Raw genomic sequence first — 18453 nt, forward strand, 5'->3', positions numbered from 1 at the left:
GCTTGCCCTGCAGGTCAAATACAGGCATCAATATTTTTCATTACTAGTTAAAAATTACTTGTAGTATGTAAGAAAACATTTCATTTTTCCTTTTCTCCTTTTATCAAGCAAGGTTCTGTTTAACTAATAAATGAAATAGGGTTTATTAACCTTGGTAATATTCCAAACATCAGGCAGACACCAGGGGATGAACTAGGAAACTTTAGTGAGATGCTTTCACAGAAGAGGATTATTTTCACTGGCTTACCAACTTCCTGTGTGGGAGGGATGGCTGTCCTGCCAGTGATGTTGAAACATACAATGGCTGACATACAGGTCACGTCTTTACCACCTCTCTGACAGTCCTTCACAAAGATGTTGACCTTACTGGGCTCAAACCTGATGGTGGTGTATATCCGGACAACACTCTGCGACCTGTGAGGTCATACAGGTTACAGATGAAGTCAAAAGACATGTCTTTTACATTTTTGACAATAGTATTATTTACTGAGTGAAATACTAACCAAAGGAGAACAGCAGCACCGAGGGAACCCACTGCCAGGTCCACTAAACCATCGTTGTTCATGTCCATTGTTCCATGGATACTGCGGCCAAAGTACTGTAGGCCAGGAGCCAAGTCTGCTGCTGCTATCCTCTGAGAAACAGACAAAGAAATATGAGTTAATGACGATCATAACGACAGACAACAACAACAACCAAAGTTTACAATGTTATGATTAAAGTCATTATTAGAGCAGTCATATATGCAATTAAACTCTTTAGGGGGAAATAAAGTATGCAAATATAAAGCAAATATAGTAAAAAGATGCTGTATATTTAAAAGAGTTTACTTAAAAATAATTCAAGTTTAGTTCATCACTTAAAAGTAGCATTCCTCAAAATATCTAACTATTCTCTCCGACATGTAAAGGTGCTACGTACGGAGAGTTGGGTCAGATTCACTCAGATTCAGTCACTTACTGAATACAAATTACATGGCAATTTTTGCAATTAATGAAAATCTGTTGAAGTACAAAAATGTAACCAAATCAGAATACTTCTGTTTTACTTAAAAATCAAACACTGAAAATATTGCAATAATACAGTAATGTGCTCTTCATGAGTTAATGGAGTACTGGTTATGAAAAAAGATTCACAATTTTAAGTCTTAATTAAACATGTTTGACAATGTATCTATAATTGAATTAACGGTATTTAAAATGTAATCTGGGCTAATAACAGTATTTATCACTTTATAATCTAATTACATAATCCCAATTAGATGTGATCCGTTAGTACCCCATCCTGTACGTACGACATTACTTCAATTTAATTTTGAGAACAAAGATTTTTTGTGCTTTTTCTAAAATCTTTGTAATCTTTCTTTTTTTTATGATTCACCCATTAACTGAATGTACCGTATTTTATACCAACCATTCTCTGAAGCTTACAACTGATTTGAAATTGTTCACTGCAGCTACCTACTTCTGTTTACTCAGTACTGTCATGTCAGTATCCATAGATTCATTTACGGTATTTTACATATTCTGTCCGTTTCTCATACCTGACAGTTGCTAACCTCTCCTGTTACTGCAGAGCCTGTTATTATCCATCTGTCCGGTAGCTGCCCTCAGTGTGTTCACATCATCTCCCGTCACCTGATAGCTACACCACCTGCACACCTGTCCCTCATGCCGTTATTAGTCACGGGTAGTTAGTATATTATGCAAGTCCCTGTTTCCCCCAGTCTTTTGTTAGATCATCTAATGTGCTCTGTAGTCACCTGCCTGTAGCCTGTCTGTTCATAATTACTGCCTGTCCCCTGTTTTTCCTCCCTTTGCCTGTCTTCCTACTCCTGGTGTTGTTTGCCCTCGCTGACAGATTGCCTGTTAATGACCTCGGCCTTGTTTTTGGGTCGCCTCACACATCTGGGAACTGAACTGTTACAAGTATAGAATGACACTTACTGACTAGCAACTTTCAAATTTCTGCAGGTTGGATTTTTTTTTTAGCTTACTGAAATGAACATAAATCACATGGAAAATATATGGTATGCTTTGGGAAATTGTCAGCAGAAATCTGATTACGGTGCGCATTCCTACCTGTTTGTATTTGCGCAGTATTCTGTTGTGCTGGCTAAAGAAAACATAAATGGCTCCTTTGTGGTCATCTTCCAGTGGGGCTCCCACCACCAGGTCATTGAAGCCATCACCGTTCAGATCAGGGACAGGAGCCAGCGAGGAGCCAAAGCGGGCATTCTGGCCACCGTTATGGATTTCCAACGACCCTTCAAGGACGAAACGATTCTGTAGGACGAAAGGAAACATAATGGTGCTAAAGCTTATGTCATCTTATTTATGAATTCATAATACGTTATCTTTTTGGGCAAATGTTAAAGTTCATATATTTGATACAAGTTAAATATGTCACACAAAGCATCCTAGCCTTGCTGCTGTACATGTTTTCCCTTTGGTTCCCGCGTCATAAATATCTTAAGACAATTGCCCCTTGAGGAATAGTTTAGATTTCTTTCTGACACAAGAATTTGTGACATGTACTTTAGGACTGATGTGGGTGAAACGACATTAGTTTTAGTGCGAAGTCCCAGAACAGAAAATCTGGCAACAAATGAACTGCAACAAACAAATAAAACACAAAGTTGAGAAAAACCTTTCATGTATGTCCAAAGCTTGATTCTCATCCCAGACAACACTATGTCCATGTACGAATAACTCGACTAAATGAAAACATCATCAAAACTACAAGTTGTTACTTGTGTCTGGTTGTTTTTGCTAATATGACAAAAGGTTTACATGGGTTTGTACTCACAACTGGATCCAAGAATATATGATCATTAAAACTGTTCCTTTAACATCAAAAATCTTCCTGTGTTTTATTCAAATTGTCTATGAAACTGCTCGTTTTGTTCAGCTTATTGTTTGCTGCAGCCAGGTCTCACATTCCACTGTAAGGACAACAGCCATGTCCATGTTGGACTGCTGCGTTTGGGTAATAAACTTTAAAGTTCACCTTTGTTTGGGCCCCCCAAATTGGTTTCAGTTTTAGCTGAGGTGTGCATTTCTGCAGTTTTATTACTGTCTGTTGTAGAGCTGTTTCCAGCACAGTATTTGTTTCTGCTATCTCTACAGAGTTATTCTTTTTGTTTTTAAGCAGTACAGTAATATATATTATATTTCATGTACAGGTCAGTGTTATGAAAAATTGGTCTTTTGGTCAAAGCTCAACCACGGTGTAAGAAAAGATTGCACAAACCGCTCCAAACTCAACCACTTTAGAAATGTTCATCCAGAGTTTATATATAATTCTGCCAGATTAACAATGGAACTCACTGCTAATGTCAATGCATCAACATTACTACCAGCAAGTAAATCACAACATTTAACGTCAAAAACAGGACCCGTGGGAACCCGTACTAGATTCCCTAGAAAATAACACTCAGGATTTAAACATCCTGATCCTTCAAACAAAACGTGACACGCACATGCACCTACAACATACAGCTACATACACAGACACAAGCTGTGCAGGACAAAAGCTTCACTGGAAACAGAAGCGTATGCCCACTGGGTGTCCTGTCTGGTGGACAGATCCATGCCCTCTGGCAGAGAAGATTGTTACAGTCAAAGGGCTGATCTGTTCTGCAAATGATCTGTCATCCATTTATTTAGACGTCTCATAACAAGACCAAGGAAGAGATTGTTTGCCCTCCATCCAGCTGGGTTTGTTGTTCTTTAGTCAACTAATCATGTAATTTATTTTCCAGGGAACAGTAACAAACAAGATTTTTTATCTTCCCTCTAAAAACAAAAGATAAGTCTGAATCAGCTTCTGTGTTTTCCACATAATCCCGTAACTCTGCCTCTTTGAACTCAAATATCTTCAACATCTAGCAGCAAAAAAGTGAGGAATTTTACCTCTGCGTCATTAAAGGACTAAAGAATGCTGTATAACTTCAGTATATTTATTTGAAGTTCTATTCTTAGCAAGTTTAACGTCAAATGGAAAATATCCATGTCTTTGAAAGCCACTACCCGACTGGAAAATTTTTCAAAAGAAATCATTCTGGCAAAATGGACCCAAATACTTGAGTCCATCTGTAGTCATGCATATCATTGCTCCACTTGGCATCCCGGTTCCTAATATAATTTAGGGCCGGCAGACGAAACATGAGATCACTTGTTTTTTCAGTTGAATAAATGGGAAGGGAGTTTTTTCTCGACTACCTGATGTGTGCACGTGTGACAAAGTGGGAGATTGATGGAGAAATGGGGGAAAATATATTCAGTGCTGTTTAAATTTGAAACATATGGTTTGTGAGGAGGCCATGAAGGGTCACATGCAGTCTGCTGTGGCCCAGGAGTAAGTTAAAAGTGCAGCGTTAGAAGTGAATGGAATTTTATTTTTGACGAGCTGCCAGACTTTATGCAACCTTATTTAGGTTTGGTAGTTATCCCTTAAGTTTTGGTCAGAGCCTTCAGTACAAAGACAGCTCAGTATCAGCTATTCATTGATTAACTGTTCTTATCCTGTACTTACAATAATTATCATTTGTTCTGACTGTATCCCAGATATACCAACCATACATTTCCTATAAGGCAAGAAATCCTTCTCCTATTGAGTTAAAATGAATGAGAAACAGGAAAATCTATGGTAGTCGACTCAGCAGTGCTTTGACTTAAACTCATTTGAATGTACTCAAAGTGACAAGCCTGAAATAACGCAGGGGGACTCTCGGGGCAGCGCAAATGAGATGTGATCATCAAATTGAGATATTAAGTTGATATGGCCAACTTGTTGGTAAAAGGTTGATACCAAGCAAGAGTCCAATATTCACTCTACTTTTAGCTCTGGTTTAGTCTCAAGGGGAAAGTATTTGGCTGTTTCACTGCTAAATGCTCCACAGTGTTCACCAGCTGGATGCTAACTGTCTTAGAGCTGCAACTATTGATTGATTAGTTGTCAACTAATCAGTTTGAGTATTTTTTTTAGAAAAAGTATTCAAAATTCTCTGATTCCAGTTTCTTTCATGCACATTTTTTGGTGTCTTTCCTCCTCTACGAATAAACTGAATATCTTTGGGTTGTTGACAAAACAAGGCATTTGAGGACGTTATCTTGGGCTTTGGGAAACACTAATTGACATTTTTCACTGTTTCCTGACATTTTATAGACCAAACAACTGATCGATTTATTGAGAAAATATTCAACAGATTAACAGATTGACAATGAAAATAATTGTTGGCTGCAGCCCTACGGTATCTGTCTGCTGGTGCTGGGCAGGTACTGTAGTGTCCATTTGGTTTTTAGAACCTTTCAGATTAATACAGTTGCTGCTGCAACAGATAATGACACTATGAGAGCAATGAGAGTGAAACTAGACAGCAAAGTTGTGCAACAGAACTTGAAAACCAAAATAATAAGCTAAAAGATACTGTGTAGTCTCCAGAATCACATTGTAGATGTGTAATATTCATCCTTAACCACAGTGACACATTTTTGAACCTTGAGCTGTTTTCCAGAAGATTATTACTGTGCAGCATCTACAGCAGCACCTGAATCAACCACATCATGATTATGAATTGGCCTGAACATGTGGCAGTGGTGTCCTGCTGATGACAGACATGTTTAATGTGAGTGATTTCTTTCTGTTTGTGTTTTGTTTTTGACTCTTAAACTTCCACCTGTAATGTGGTTTGGGACACACTGGATATTTAAATACCTCCTCTATGCCTGCTCAATAGATTCAAAACAGCTGAAGACATTTATTATTCCAATGAGCAAGACAGACCTGGAACACAAGGAAATTTCCTTCTATTAAAGAACGTTCTCGCCTCCAAATAGTTTGCTGGAAATGGGTTTAGAAGGGGCAGAATACTTTCCTGTTGAGTTCATTCTACACATCTAATAAAGTCTGCACACTGGCATGGCAGGGCTCTCTCATTTGATCTTCATGTTTAATCTGGTCATGTGTCAAATGTCTGCATGCAGCGTGTCAGTGTGTTAACTGTGGAGCTGGAATCCAACAGTCTGGTGTGGTGTGTGTCACCGGACACTTCTGGTGAGGCGTGTTAAAAATTAGTGGAAATGTCTGAAGTTTGAACAGGTGTTGACCCAATTCTGTGGAGTGGGTTGCTTGGTCCAAAACTGATTAATCGCTGCATGTGTCCTGCCGCTCTGTATTTGTTTTTAGAATTCATACCCACCAGCTCTGTCACTCTGTAGATGTACACTTTCCCCTTCTCCAGGCCTCCGCTGAAGAACATGGGTGCTGCCACCAAGAGGTTGTCAGTTATACCGTCTCCGTCAATATCCAAAGGTGCAATCTCACTGCCATAGTAAGAGCCAATCTGAAAGAGATGTACGTGCATTTAATTTAACGGGCATATACAACTTTGCTTTAACTTGTCAGTCTGAAGTAAATATTGATTACACAGTGTAATGGCTGTAGAAAAATGTCAATATCTGCACATAGATTGGTTCCTTAGAAACCTCGCTTTCTTTATGCTACCAGGCTGGATTTTTCCTAGAAAATTGAAGGTCGAATTACGGCACAAGGGAAGTGCGTCTGCCATGAAAACAGAAAGAGGCATTGTTTCCCTTTGTCGCTTTCCCCAGGTAACAGTGGAATAACTGTGGAAACTCTGAACTGTAAAAGAAAAAGAACCTGGCTGATGGAGGAGACAAAGAAGGTGAAGAGGGAGAGTGATAGAAACCGAGGTAAAACAAGAGTGAACGGACGGGCATTCACTAAATGGAGAGTGCTTCGGCATTGCGTCTGTACCGTCTCTGATATTAGTTCCCCCTCACCAGCGGGACTTGATTCATTCTACTAGACCAGTAAGAAACAAAACCAGTCTTCTTGTTATTACAACCCAGGTGTTTTACTCGTACTTATTTATAGCGCTGGGATCAGGGTTTCAAGGTCAAATTCTGATTCTCACGGCTGTTTTTTGCTTTGAACAGTGGCTGCCATGTTTTGCTAATGCTAAAAGTAATACCACAGGGAAACACTGGGGGGAAGGTTTGAAAGGTTGCCTATTTTGCTAAAGATAATTTTATTTGAATCTTTTAAAAACAATCAATTTAGGTGATTAAAATTCTTGGCTTCTTCTTCCCTTTTTGTTGAAACACGTGTTGTTTGGGTTTGCTGATTTACTGATGATCTGGAGCAGCTTATGTACATGAATATTGTAAGCAAATGGGGGCCTGTGTTGTGTCAAAGCGAGTAGTCAGAGTCTTGGTGCTTTTGTAAATGCTCAGACTGTGAGAGAGAAAGGATCAGTCACTGGACTGGATGGAACATCTATTGGTTTTCAGATTAGAAACATGTGCCTATAAAAAGCTCCTTTCTCAAGAATTGTGAGATCAAGAAAGTTTTCTGCAAAAAAACATCTGCTGTTTTGGATGAGCTGTTGCTGACAAGGTACAATGTAAGCTGCTGCAGGATCACTCCAGGCCTGCAGCCTGTGAACAATCGCCAGTTACCAGTGTAGTGGCCATTAACACACAGAGCCACATCTCCTTGAAGTGATGATTATTTTTAAACTTCATGTGACTCAGATATATTATTATTTAAATCCCAACAGATGATCTGATGTACACAGAAAGTCCCAAGGGTTTTTTTTTACTACATAAACAATAATGATTAACAACACAAAATCAAACCTACAGTGAAATTGTCCTTGTGTCAACTTACGCCATCAGTGCAGTATGTTATGTTTATGTCATTTGGACTGTTATAGTGGAGCATTCATTTTATTGAGATTAAATTTCAATATGAAATCCTTCTGGCTTTTGGCCTTTTCCACTAGAAAATTCTGCATGCCATGATAATTTTCCAGCCAATCTCTTTTATTTTATATATTCATGAATTGGAATAATTCTAATGCTTTCCAGAATTAAACTGACGGGATATGCTGAAGTATTGTCCTATATTGCCAGTGGTGATCCTGGATTTTAAGCACATTAGGTAAGAGAATGAAGAGCCCTTAAAGACGTTTTTCTTTCTTTTCTTAAAAACTGTCTACGAAGTAAAAGTCAGTATTTTTTAAGTAGAAAAGGTCACACCAGAAAGTGGCACGAATTCATCTGTATGTGTCTCTAGAAGCTAGTTGGTAAACTACCATAGCTGGCGAGCTATCTGCTCTCTGGCATTATGTTCTCAGGATTGTAAATCATTTCATCCAATAAAGGAAAATGAAATGAGACACCAAGTTTATACACTTGATTCAAAAGATATATTCATTACTGGTATATCATTGACTCCTGACTCATATGCATCACAAAATGCTTCTTTTGTGACCAACATAATACTCAGACAGATGAGGTTAAATACAAATGTATGGTACAACATCACAAATAAGCTAAAATAGCTTCCTCCATTTTAGACTCTCCAGGTTTCCTCAAAGGGCATTTCTGACAAGACAGCTTGCTATTAATCAACACTAGTTAATTCCTTCCTTCCTGGGGATTATCTTTATTTTCTTCAAAAACATATGACATGAGAATAATTTGTAGGATGTTTATTTATAATCACATAAAGATCTACAAAAAGGAGCTTTAAAGACTTTTGTAACTAAGTCAGCTGCTCTTCATCAGTGGCATTGCAAGCAGTGTTTTATAACAATGTTTTATGACATTCTTTCTTCCAAAGAACACATGATGACTACATCAGGGTGCAACTGGCTCACAGCTGATAAACTGAATGCTACAGTACCTGCTGGCCTTTGAGGGAGTGCAGGATGGTGAGGTTGCCTGAGTTCTTCAGAGTGAAGATGATGACTTTGCCGGTGTGGTTAAATCGTGGAGCTCCGGCTACGAGTAGACGGCCGTTTCTGGCTGACACCACAGACGTCACAGTATAACCTGATTATGGAAAAACAAACACACACATTAATATCCCTCTACTCACAGACAACAAACACAGGTTTAGAGACTGGTCTTACCAGAAGTAACCAATGTGGGATATTACTTGTTTGTAATTATCTATTTTATACTCCCTCGTTCTCTGCAAAATAAGTAAAATGATTGCTTGATAGTCAAACTGTAATTAAAACCTCAGGGACTTCATTTCCTTCCATTGTTTGAATCTGCTAAGAGTGGTTGGGCCTGACCTTCAGGTTGAATTTCATAGCAGTGATCTGCATGACATGAAAATTATAAAAGTTGCAATTTGAGGAGTTGAAACTCAGCGAGCTGCGATCAGTTATGAGGGTGTTCTGATTTCTCAGGTTTCTCAAATTCCCTTCTTCTGTTTCGACTTTTCCCACAAAAAATTCCACTTACTCCTCGCAGACTTTTCCACCTTCATCTCTCATCTTCATACCCTTTCTTTTTCCCGGCTTTAACTTTCTCCCTGCCTGTCCAAAATTATGCTTCCACCTCATATTACTATTGAGTCTAGAAAGGCTTCCATTGGCAGCCTGATGGATAAGCTCAGAGACAAACCACTGATGGTAAAAGCAGAGGTCTGTGGTGGTGGAGTGAAGTGAGATGGGTTTGGATATGATGGGAAGCACTGGAGCAATGGGTACACTTTATAGAGATGGGTAGCAGAGAGGATAGTTGGTGTTAAACCACAGGTCTCCTAATAGGACAGGATGGTGGCCATGGGAGAAAATGCTATAAACGGTGTTCAAGCATAGCTTTCATTATTAAAATAGCAACACTGTTTGTTCTCTGAATTTTTTCTCCTATTTTAAACACAACCCTCACAATCAAGTCTAGATTTTTTCCGCTCCATTACAATCTCCTGTAATTCTTCAGGGCGTTACTCACCCAAGTAGGCACCGTGGTTTTTGAGCTCTTCAGGGAACTCCTGTGTGTAGGACGACTTGGGAGGAACCACCTTCCCCTGACGTGTTTCCTTTAGCACTGCTCCGTTCCAGTCGTAAGCCCCAACAGCACCCACCAGAATACCATCCTATCGGGGGAAGTTCAGTATAGTTAATTCTTGTACATTAAACAGCAGAGTAATAGAGACATAGAGAATGATCTGTCTGTACTCTGCCTGTGTTGCACATGGATAATTATGTATATGATGATGGTGAGCTCATTAAGTTTAATAAAGTTTGACCACCAGTTTGGAGCAGAGTCTGTGTGTTTGGCAGCACTTTAGTTTCAGTCACATTAATGATGATGTGACTCCACTTGTGGTGAAATCTAATCTTGGTAACAGCGATAAACACAAAATACAATGAAGGTTCTCACTATATTTACCGGATCACTTTAAGAGAAAATCTAATTAAATGTATCCCTCTTCCTCTCTCCCACAGTACATTAGACCACCTTCGTGGAGCTGTTGCTACAACAAGAACAGCGGCTGTGGGTCCGGAGGTAGAGCGGGTCGTCAATGAATCGGAAGGTCAAGATACTGATGGTTGTTCCATTGGTGTGTGAGTGTGTGACAGGCTGAGCATAGAACTATCTTGGGGTCAGCACCTTGCATGGCAGCTTCTGCCATCAATGTATGAATGCGCGCTTGAAAGGGCTTTGAGCAGTCAGCCGACTAAAGGAGCACCATGTAAATGCAATCCATTTACAATGTTGAGGTTTATAGAATGGACCATTTGGGGGCTGACCACACAGAGACGCATCACTAGGAACACATTGTTTTGCTATGGTAAGGCCCGCCGGCAGGCGCCCCTCTACTGCAACGCGTGTCCCGTTTTTCTTGCAGTTTTGTGAAGTTGAAATATATTCAACTGTGCAGTGCAAGGCACAGGAGTCACACCGCATTTCCCAATAATTACACTTGATGGCTAAGTGCGCGCGCAGCCCGGCTCCACAGGTTCTGTTTTTAAAATCAACCGCACCTGTAGCTGTAGTTTTTTCATGGACTATGTAAAGTTTCAAGTGCAAAGAGCAGTAAAAAATACATTTACACCCTTTTTCTAATTCTTCCGAATCACACACAGGACAAATTGAACTTTCTTCTTCTATAGCAGCGCACCAACCAATCTCATTATGCAGAGGCAGTGCACCAACTCTAAACTGAGCACAAATGGACCTTTTGTTCTATGATGAATTATGAAGAACAAGCACACAGCTTCGGTTTATTTCAGTTTCACCTCATTTGCTCAGTTGTGCTACAAATTGTGAATCCTTTTCCCCATTCAAGGTACAGTCCATCCTCCGCATCTCAAAAAAAAGATCTTCAAACAACACAAATTATAAGAGGTCCTTATTCAAGGCCCATTTCATTATTTACTTCTTTGGCTTGTCAATCATCAGCCATTGATTTAAAGCCACAAGAAACATTCCACTGATCCCAACCTGTATCTCCTGTTATTGCTAAAGTTGGAGCAAATGTAGAAACAGGTTTTACAAAGCAATAATCCACACTGTATTCAAGACTTCTTCTCTCCAGGAAGTTTAAAAACTACTGTTGGAACTGAACGCATGACAAATTAACAGCTACTTCATCAACAGTCACAAAAGCTACAGTGGAACATTTTCACACAATCACAAACCACAGCTAAATCTGGATCAGTGTTTATTTTCACCACCTCATTCAACAAAGGAAACAAACCAGAGAGTGCAATTAGCTGCCGACGCGAGGAGGGATAGAGGAGGGATTTTCTACCTTCCATGGCTCACTATACTTTGTGTCACTGACACTGTAATTACAGGGTTCTCTGCTTAATGATCTTGGCTTTTTTTGTGCTGTACACAATATGCAGACAACACATTTTCCAGTGTTTGAGCGAATGCTGGAAGGCTTGCGATTCCTTCCTGAACGATGGAATTGTGTGCTCACCGCGCTTGCACTACGTCACTCTCTGACAGCAGCGTTATGCCAATGTGGTTAAATGTTTTGGTCAAAATGGTCTCCATGGCAAATGAATGAAACCCCAAAACATTTCAACCTTATAAACCAGTGACCTATTTCTACTTCAAATGCATGTATGGACCAGCTGGATGGACACAAGCTTTTCTTTCAATGCTACTGATGTCAATGTCAACTCTTAAGTGTACTGGAGGAGGCCAGAATTGTGGTTTGACATAAATATACAAAAGTGTATAGAGGATATATACTATTTTAACGAGCTCAACAAACAAGTGATGTATATTCTGCATTCTGGTAAATACAGGAATTTTGCATATAAACTATAAGAGCCTTGAGATTATTTTTCAGCATTGTTTAGCTGAACAAACAAACACTAGAGGGAAAAACTGCTATATATGCAGATGCATGAAACGTCTGTATAGTATATGACATAAGCAGCCTTCAAAGTTGGCACATATCACATTCAGCAAAACCATCTGGGCTTTCAGGACTGTTTTTTGCTCTAAAGCCCCGACATTCTTTCCAAGAAGTTATCCTACTCTCAACACTCAGGTGGTGTTGTCGAGCATTTCTGGAATCTGGCCTTGTGGACACAATTTCCAGCCATTCCTGCCACCCAGCTGCACATTCTGCTATATATTTATTTTTTAATCATAAATGGGAAACATTTATTTCTCCCTTGACAAATCACACTGTGAAGTGGAACTGGAAAATCAAAGCAGTCGCATCAGTCTGGACAGAGACAGAAAGAGAGGAATGAAAATCAATTAATTGGTATGAACAGGTACAGTAGAGGAAATGTATCTTATCTCCCACGTCCAGCTGTGTCACCCTCAAAGCCAGCACACCTGCAACTATCTGCTCTGAGATCAAATCAAAAACCTTGAGGAAAAGTAAAAGGAAAAACACTCCATTTTGTAGCAGAACTGTCTCAATCTTGTCTCAGCTTCTCACTAATATGTCTCCCCTGAGAACAAGTGGTGTCTTATTACCCATCACTGCATGGTTGGAGTGGAAAAAGGCCTGTCTCTGTTGTCAGGGACTCCTAAATCAGGATGACCTAAACCCTCTGGGGCCACACAGCAGGCCTCTCAGGGGGGACTGGAAAGTGATGAATGACAGGTTTTTGGGAGGAGTTATGATGCACCAGAAATTGAGACAATGTGTGTTGTTCTAGATGCTGACAGATGATATGAGGCGACGTGGTAGTAGAAGTCAGACTCACCTCAACGTTGTGGGCGGAAAATCCAGCCTGAGACATCTGGAGGCCAAACGCTGTCCCATTCTTACTGGTTCCTGTGTAAACAAGTCAGTCTTTTACAGTTTTGAACCACTGCAGCAGGAAAGAAATTTAAGCAGCCAACCATGATCTAAACCTACATAAGAAGAGCAACGGAGTCTCAGTGTAGACGTTTCACAACTTCAATAGCTTATTTTATCTAACCACCTGTCCAAAAGCCAAATTATTCCACTTCAAATCATAGAAAACATAGAATACCATCAAGTCCTCACATTTGAGCGAATGGAACGAGCCAGTGTTTGTCATTTTGACTTGATAAAGGTCCCATATTATGCTTTTTTCATGTTCATACTTTTATTTTGGATATCTACTTGAAAAAAGTAACATGCTTTAATGGTCAAAAAACACATTATTTTTCTATTCACCTTCTGTCTGAATGCTCCATATTAATGCCTGTCACTTTAAGACCCCTCCCCCCAAAAGTCCAGTCTGCTCTGATTGGTCAGCTCTCACAAGCCTGAATAGGCAGCGCCCACTGTGTTTCAGCATCTGTTCTGCCAGTGTTTACGCAATGCCACGGTCATGCTGGGGGCGGTGACTGTATAGCTGTGACATCACAATCGTACGAAAGTCCTGACAGCTCGTTTGAAGACACAGTTTCTGAATATGGGCTGTATGCATTTCTCCATGGATTCAGTGTTTTGATGACTTAACAGTATTTATATAGCACCTAGACATGCTTATAAATAAAACAAGATATGGAAATCTCATTTTCTACAATATGGGACATTTAACATACCAGGTATTATTTCAATTGTTGGATAGTAGTTTTTCATCAAAGTAACCAATCCATTGATTAGTCCATCATGGATTTTATTTTCATTACTCCAGTGTTATCTTTGTTTAATGTATGTAAGTTTGTATTATTCCAAAGAGAACTATCACATCCTTGAAAAAAGTTAGAGCTAGAAGATTTCCATGTAAATGAAGAAGTAGATTACTAGGCGGTTTCTATCCTGCTTGTTCCTAGGAACTTTTACTGTAGCACCGAAGACAGTTTTACTTGTTGAAGACAGATGTAATACCATTTAAATGCACTTATTATGAGTTGCTTTGGACAAAAGTGTAAATGACTGTAATGTAGTTCAAATGAATTTGTTGCAAAACCTTCCAAACTGAAGATGCGTTCTCCAAGTGCATCCACAATATCTTTCAGCGCTGACTCATCTGTCACATTAAAGAAGTGTTTGTCATCTGGGTCACTGGCGATATACTTGATTTCATTGAGGAAAGCCTCAGGGTTGATCCCTCGACGGTTGTAGTAGCCAAGAACCTGTGAAGATAAGATCAAACACTGTCAGCTCATGGATGAAGTGCTTAAGTGTCAACCAATCGAATTAATCTGAAACAGGTCAACATAAGAACTCTTTGAGAGGGTTTCAGAGGATTTAGGTTTTCTACACCAATGCCAGTGCTGTCACCAAATTTTGTTGGTTTTCAACCAGATGACTTCAGAGTTTTTGCTCAGATGCCCAGCTTAGCCACTGGATGGGATCAAATGTGCCATTAGCTGTAGCAGCATTGGCACAAACCAAAGTACCATGTGGTTTGAAGGAGATCATTTACACCTTTAACTGCACTTCCACTGAGTTTATGTTTGGAGCTCATCAAGGGCTCCAAGTGTTTTTGGCTCTAATCTTCAGTCAGCTCTTGAGAGACTTGCTTCAACTGAACTCCATGAGGTCACCTCATTAATGTCTGTGGCGTTTTAATGCTGCAGTGGAAATTTATTAGCCATCAGTCAACTCAAAGTATAAGCCATTTAACCCAGGTGAATAATAGATCTAGCAGACTCACAGCAATGGCGTAACGGGTGATACCGTCCTTCTCACTGTCCTCGATGGCCTGCTGGAGATCCTGACTGTCATGTGACTCTCCATCAGTTATCACTATCATCACCTTCTTGGCACCGCGCCGACCTCCTTGTTTGAAAGCTTGAGAGCTGCGAGAACATGTTTAATATGTTCAGTAAAAATAGATTACAAATAAGTCCAGCTTGTTTTTCCAAATGAAGATACTGTACCGTGCTACGTTGATGCCAAGAGCTGTGTTGGTCTCCTCGCCACCCCGTTGGTTGATGCTGCGCGCTCTTTTCACCACTTCCTCAACAGATTTGTAGTCGCTGAGTTTGAATTCATGAACCACCTTCTCACCATATTGAACGACTCCAACCTGTGGAAACACAATGACAACGACATGTCACAATAATGAGAAGCATGTAATAATAAGCATGTAATAGACCCACCAGTCTTCCCTGCCACTGGTCTCCTGGGTGAAAGTTTGTGACTGAACCAGCCCAACCTCGCTACATGGGCTTTCTGGCTCTTTATACTTTGTTTACCTTACCTTCATTATCACCACCTTCATACACACAAGTACTTTTAGGTGAAGCAAACAGTCAAGTATCAATTAAAAAAAAAAAAAAACTTTAAATAAATAAATGAAGAGGTTCAGTTTTCAATATATTTTATCTTCTTTTAGTATTTCCTCCTTTCTTACACACCTGTATTTGACCTGGTCCAATATAGAACTTCTGAAGAATGTTGATGAGAAAAGCCTGCACTTCATACCAGGGGTAGATGGAGTTTGAGCCATCCAGAACGATCACGATATCCATATAGGTCTCACATCCTGAAGAACATTTAAAGAAGAGACTTAGTCATGGGATCAGACATGAAGAAAACAGATGTTCATAAATGAGGACATAATCCCCTGCTGTCATTATGAATTGTCCTTGAATGTTAGTGAAACAGGAAAGATACTTTACTCTGAAAGGCAGGCGCAATCGTTCTGGAGAACTTGAAGCTGGCATTCACTCTGGAGCATATGCCAGTGCTGTAGTAAGAGCTGCCACACTCATAGGACCATAACGGCCCACAGGCCTGAAACGTAAAGCAAAGCATTTATACAAGCAACATTATCGACCTCAGAGTTTAACAAAAAGTTTGGTTCGTGCTCTCAGAGAACTTCCGTAGGAAGAGCTGCAGTATGACAACCATGTAATTAAAAGACAATCATGTGGGATTGACTTTTTTTCCATTTGCAACATTGCTATTTTATTAAATGTTTTCTGTTGCAATGGACTATTACTTTATGACATTTTATCTCAAGAGGACTAATCCAATGAATTTTAGACTCGTTCTCACCACAAAGCTGTTGTCTTTAGGGTTGGATGTGAGCGTCATTCCTAGCCTCATCTTGTCCTTCCGCTCTGATACGTTGGTCAGAGATATCCTTCCTTGAGGGAAAATGAATATCACTGAGAGGATCTTGGATGCACAGACTCATATTTACATAAATACATGCACTATCCTTCAGAGACCAAACAGAAGTTCCACCATCTGGGACTTTGGTTTGTTATTGCTTTCTGGGCAGCCAGAGCAGCGTCTACATCCTCAGATCTAGACGTCATGCACCAACCTAACCAGCACGACACATGTGCAAACCGTATGAAGAAGCATGCGGTGGGATGTGTGGTATAACACACGTGTGGAAATGTACATAAACCATTTAGAAAAATAGTAAAATGTGGAATGATTGGTATGGTACCCACACTTCTGTCCCACACATGAGACCATGATGTTTACTGGGACACATGCAGAAAAGCATGCAGACATATAAACACCTATATTACACACACAACACATTTATCCAGATGTTGTCACTGTCACTGTATGTAGCTTGCATTTCTCTGGTAAAAACTGAATTGTGTTTTGTGATACTGTACCTAAGTTGAGCTTGGAGCAGCCATTGCCGTTCATTCGTCTGTTTAGTGAACATTTATAAACATCCCCTGTCTGGTATGGGCCATTCATTTCATACGGGGCACCCACTAATAACCTGCAAGACACAAAAATCCAAAAGTTAGAATCTCATATCTCATAACATACTGTATATCATTAATAAAGTGTGCTTTACACGAGGTCTTGGTTGTTATTAATCATCTGTGAATGGTTAACTAGTCATGGTAGAGCAAGATTAACAGCTTTTTTTTAAGTCTCTGTCTGGTATTTAATTCTCTGAGGGAATATGACAGTGACTGCTAACATTAGTGACCCACACAAAACACATGAGCTGACCACATTTATTTATTCTGGGAGTTTAACTAAGTATGTTTTAAAATCTTCAGCAGTGCTAGACATCACATCACGCGAGCGTCAATTGCTGGCTGTCTGAAAGCACCATAAGTATCGGCTTTACATTTTGTGGTATGAGATGAATAGTCAAGGAATCACCAAGGTTAGGTGACATGAATTAGTATACCAAATATCATGGCAACTCATCTGATAGTTGTCGAGAACCACAAATGTTAGCATCATGTTGTTGCTAGAGGAAATATGAGGTGATCACCAAAGTCAATAGGTTTAATCCTCTGGGAACCATGAATGTCTGTACAATACTTCATGAAAATCCAACCTATGCGTGATGAGATATTTCAGTCGAGCATTACACCAAAATCTGCCAATTCTTAATGACTAACATGAAGCAGAATGTGGACACAGGCCGGCCATGTTGAAAGCAAATACAGTACATACACCCATTCACTACCCCAATTTCCACACCCTTAATCTTTACCACTCTAATGTAAATCTATTTAATTTCATCTACATTGACACAGGCTGTAGTGTAGGAAAGTGAATCAATGATAATGTAGAATTGTTATATATAAATGTTAACTGTAGGTGCTACCTTTTCTGCAGCAGCTCGATTTAGTAGAAATAGAAGGAGGTGTATTAGTTCTCTAAACTTTAAGGTACCACCAATCACTGCTGCAGAGTAATTTTATTCGGAAATAACATTTATTTAACGAGGGCTGTCTGATCAATAAAATCATCATCACTGTCAACTATAGGATTTAGATTTTCCAAAAGAGCAGTGTTGACTGCTGGGCATTCTGTTCACATGACGTAGTGTTGGTGAGGACTCATTCCTGCACTTGACTTCACAGTGGGTTTCCTGTGCAAGGTCAGTGTGGTCTCATAAATGTCACTAAAAAGGTTTTAGATGACTTGATGTGATCGAGGATATAAAGTCATCTGGTGTGTTTACTTCAGGACTGATGGAGGGCATAAAGGCCTGAAAGGGAGCTATAATTTAAATGTATGTCGGAGATAAGAACTCTTTGTGTGAAACAAAAAGGGGGTTTAAGTTTTATTTATGATCTCCATAAAAGTCCTTTAGGGTTTCATGACAAATCATGTGATGTGTGTCTCTTTATCACGTGATATTTTTAAATCAAGTGGCTTATTATTTCTACATCTCATCTATGTGCTGGAATCACAAGATTCAATGTCCAACTGCCTCAGGTTTTAACATATCTTAACAGATAACATCACACAGCAAGACTGCCCTCAGCCACATCTCTT

General features: G+C 39.6%; 1 protein-coding gene across 1 annotated transcript in view; it reads right to left on the minus strand.

Annotated features, from left to right (window-relative positions):
* Nucleotides 1-16837, minus strand: part of itga11a (integrin, alpha 11a) — a 36368-nt gene extending 19531 nt beyond the window's left edge. The window contains exons 1-14 of the mRNA XM_073464681.1: nucleotides 16815-16837; nucleotides 16234-16325; nucleotides 15855-15969; nucleotides 15591-15718; nucleotides 15111-15259; nucleotides 14885-15029; nucleotides 14195-14360; nucleotides 13013-13083; nucleotides 9777-9921; nucleotides 8716-8864; nucleotides 6203-6346; nucleotides 2082-2285; nucleotides 504-634; nucleotides 248-414 (exon numbers count right to left, since the gene is read on the minus strand). Coding sequence (XP_073320782.1) covers nucleotides 248-414; nucleotides 504-634; nucleotides 2082-2285; nucleotides 6203-6346; nucleotides 8716-8864; nucleotides 9777-9921; nucleotides 13013-13083; nucleotides 14195-14360; nucleotides 14885-15029; nucleotides 15111-15259; nucleotides 15591-15718; nucleotides 15855-15969; nucleotides 16234-16284 — 1765 coding nt within the window. The 5' untranslated portion in view covers nucleotides 16285-16325; nucleotides 16815-16837. The remainder of the gene's footprint in view (nucleotides 1-247; nucleotides 415-503; nucleotides 635-2081; nucleotides 2286-6202; nucleotides 6347-8715; nucleotides 8865-9776; nucleotides 9922-13012; nucleotides 13084-14194; nucleotides 14361-14884; nucleotides 15030-15110; nucleotides 15260-15590; nucleotides 15719-15854; nucleotides 15970-16233; nucleotides 16326-16814) is intronic.
* Between the last annotated feature and the right edge of the window lie 1616 nt (nucleotides 16838-18453).

Source organism: Pagrus major, chromosome 4 (genome assembly GCF_040436345.1).
Source record: "Pagrus major chromosome 4, Pma_NU_1.0".
Taxonomy (NCBI): domain Eukaryota; kingdom Metazoa; phylum Chordata; class Actinopteri; order Spariformes; family Sparidae; genus Pagrus; species Pagrus major.